This window comes from Anneissia japonica, unplaced genomic scaffold (genome assembly GCF_011630105.1).
Source record: "Anneissia japonica isolate Jap-2015-1 unplaced genomic scaffold, ASM1163010v1 scaffold234_len1672027_cov178, whole genome shotgun sequence".
NCBI classification, from domain to species: Eukaryota; Metazoa; Echinodermata; class Crinoidea; order Comatulida; family Comatulidae; genus Anneissia; species Anneissia japonica.
Genome location: NW_022738761.1, coordinates 667,191 through 670,022, shown reverse-complemented (window position 1 = coordinate 670,022; position 2,832 = coordinate 667,191). Strand labels below are relative to the sequence as shown.

Below are 2,832 nucleotides of genomic sequence, written 5' to 3'. Positions count from 1 at the left end.
GGCCTATTACGAAAACTTCTCCAAAGTAAAACAATAATAATCAGGAGAACAATAATACATGTGGACAGAACAATCGTAACATTTCGCCATTTACTAGAGTCACAATCGCAATCTATCTTCTTCTGTTTGGTCCATATAGGGCATTCAACGTCGTCACCGGTGGCCATACAACCAAGAATTTTCATGGCCTCCCTTTCACCACTTCGTTGACCACCAATAATATACCCGTTGTATTTCTCATCAGTGTGCTCTCCTCCGAAGAATATTCGGCCGACACGAGATTGGATCTTTTGAAAGCATTCTTCTGACACTTCAACCGGCCAGTTTGAGTAAGCACCATAGGTGAAGGAGTTCATACTCCAGTTAGTTTGATGGATTTCAGTTGGTGCAGTAGCTCCATCAAATAGCGTACGAAGGACAGCCGTGATCTCCGCACTGGTTTCATCGTTCGACTGCTGTTCAATTCTTCTCGCCTCATTTCCCACTACAAAGGCTACAAGCATGTTGGTTCCTCTCGGGAACAATCCTGTAATTAAACTCATTAAGGTAACTAATCTAAAATGTAATTCGAGAATGTGTACTAGTTATATGTAGGCTATTTATGATGTACAGTATTATGTAAACTAATAGATAGCGAATAATAACAGTGCACAAGTAGGAACATATGATGTTATAATCATATCAAGCATACCTCTTTTTTTTCTTAAAAGATGAATAGAAGTACAGTATTCGATTTTGAAAGCGAAATAGAAATATAAAGATAAGATGGAGAACAGATTTATTGAAAACTACAGAGAATCAGCATGGAAAGCAAGGCAAATTTTTACTACAATAAAAAGAGGTAAGTATCTGAAAATATTGTTTAAACTTTGATTATAACAACATCAACCACTGACCAATCAGAATGTGTTATTGATACAGATTGGCTTGGAAATTAAGCAAACAAAAAACATAGGCCTATCTGTGAAAAAAATATTTGACTACAGTACCATTGCAAAATGTATTTAGTTAAGGATATGTCCCATAGAACCGAATTAATAAAATACATTAGCGCCCCTAATTAATGTACTTTAGTTGTTTCTATGCCTTGTTAAAATTGTATCTATTAGCCTGAGCCCAAAGGAGCGAAGCTCCTTCTTCATGTTGTCGCTGTCACTGTCGTTGTTGGGCATTTTTTGCTACCAAGATAACTAAAGTTTGGTAAGTCCGATATTGTTTTTGGTACGTCTGTGAATATGGTAATTGCTCATTTCATAATTAATATTTCCACTAATCATGTAATTTAGTCGGAGAGAGTTAGCCCTCCTTGTCGGGGAGAAAAAGCTTAATTCGTCAGGGAGGAAAAAAATTACATGTATTTTCTACATAGGCCTATTAGTAGACTATAAAATCGATTAAATAAGTCTTTGAAACTCCTAGACCACTTTCAAAACGCTTTAATCGAAGCTCGACCACACCCACTTTGCTTTCGTTGGGGAAATCTGACCCCTCGCCGGGGACGTCGCCCCCCCCCCGTTGGGCAAATCCTGGCGCCACCCCTGCGAGCCCAAAGGATCGAAGCTCCTTCTTCATGTTGTCGTTGTCGTTGTCACTGTCATTGTTGGGCATTTTTGGCTACCAAGATAACTAAAGTTTGGTAAGTCCGATTAGTTTCAAAATTGGCATAATGCAAGATGGTAATGAAAAGACGGAGCCTATTGTTTTTGGTACGTCTGTGAATATGCGAGCAGTCCAACTACACATACATACCGTACGTGTACACTGTCGTTTTGTCTGGTCTTAGCAACAAAATCAATGAGGAACGATGTATTACAAATAAATGCACCACAGAAAGAAAACTAAAATAATGAAAAGCGTGGGTTCACTAATATGAAAATGTAAACACGTGGGCTTGCTACGTGTATGTATTGATTTATTATTCAAATCACCTCTTATTTATAATCATACACCAGACATACTCAGCCTACCTTCAGCTTCCAGATTGTAAAACACAGGGAAATACCCTCGTCTCGCGTGCGCATGCACAAACCATTCCTCATCTGACCAGAATTTACTGTCAAACTTCATAAAGATTTTAGTATAATCTGCCATGATGAATTTATACAGTTCCTGAATTTTCCATTTTGGGAGTTCGGGTTGAAAGTCTACAACTTCGTTCTGCAGGACTCCGAGACTGAACGTCATCAACACGTAATCACCAGTAAAATTGGTTCCATCTTTGCACGTCACAACCACTTTATCGCCTTCGTAATTCACGGCAGTAACGATCTTGTTCAACTGAAGACGATCTCTAGAAAATGTTTGTTTTGTTAATTACATATGAGGAGGTTGATGACAAGAACGCGATTATCTTATCCAACAGTTTCACGTATCTCAGGCTCTTCCAAAGCGGCATACCCAGTGGTGGGGGGGGGGGTAGGAGCAGTACCCCTCCAGGGAGAAAATTGATTGAACTAACTTTTCAAATCCCTGTTTTTTTTCCCCCTGGACACCTTTTTTTTTAGAGTGGGGGGGGGGCGGGGGGGTCGTGGTTCTGTGTTGCGTTGGCCCGCCCACTTAAGCTATCGCCGGCGAAATCGGCCTTCTCGTCGGAGACATCGCAATGGGCAAGCAATGGGTCTGTTCTACGCGTTTGGCCAGTATATATATACAGTGATATTTTTGTCATGATGATGTTACTTACTCAAATGCTGGGTCCTCGTAAAGGAAAGCAGTAGATTCTTTGAATATATACTTGAACCCACGTGGATCCTTAACAAATAATATATCATCATCGGTTTCTAAGAGAGCTGTTGACTTAGTTGAGGTTACCTGAGAAAAAAAACAATATAT

General features: G+C 39.7%; 1 protein-coding gene across 1 annotated transcript in view; it reads right to left on the bottom strand.

Annotated features, from left to right (window-relative positions):
- Nucleotides 1-2,832, bottom strand: part of LOC117117714 (polyamine oxidase 1-like) — an 11,127-nt gene that overhangs the window by 7,458 nt on the left and 837 nt on the right. The window contains exons 2-3 of the mRNA XM_033262108.1: nt 2,684-2,811; nt 1,968-2,290 (exon numbers count right to left, since the gene is read on the bottom strand). Coding sequence (XP_033117999.1) covers nt 1,968-2,290; nt 2,684-2,811 — 451 coding nt within the window. The remainder of the gene's footprint in view (nt 1-1,967; nt 2,291-2,683; nt 2,812-2,832) is intronic.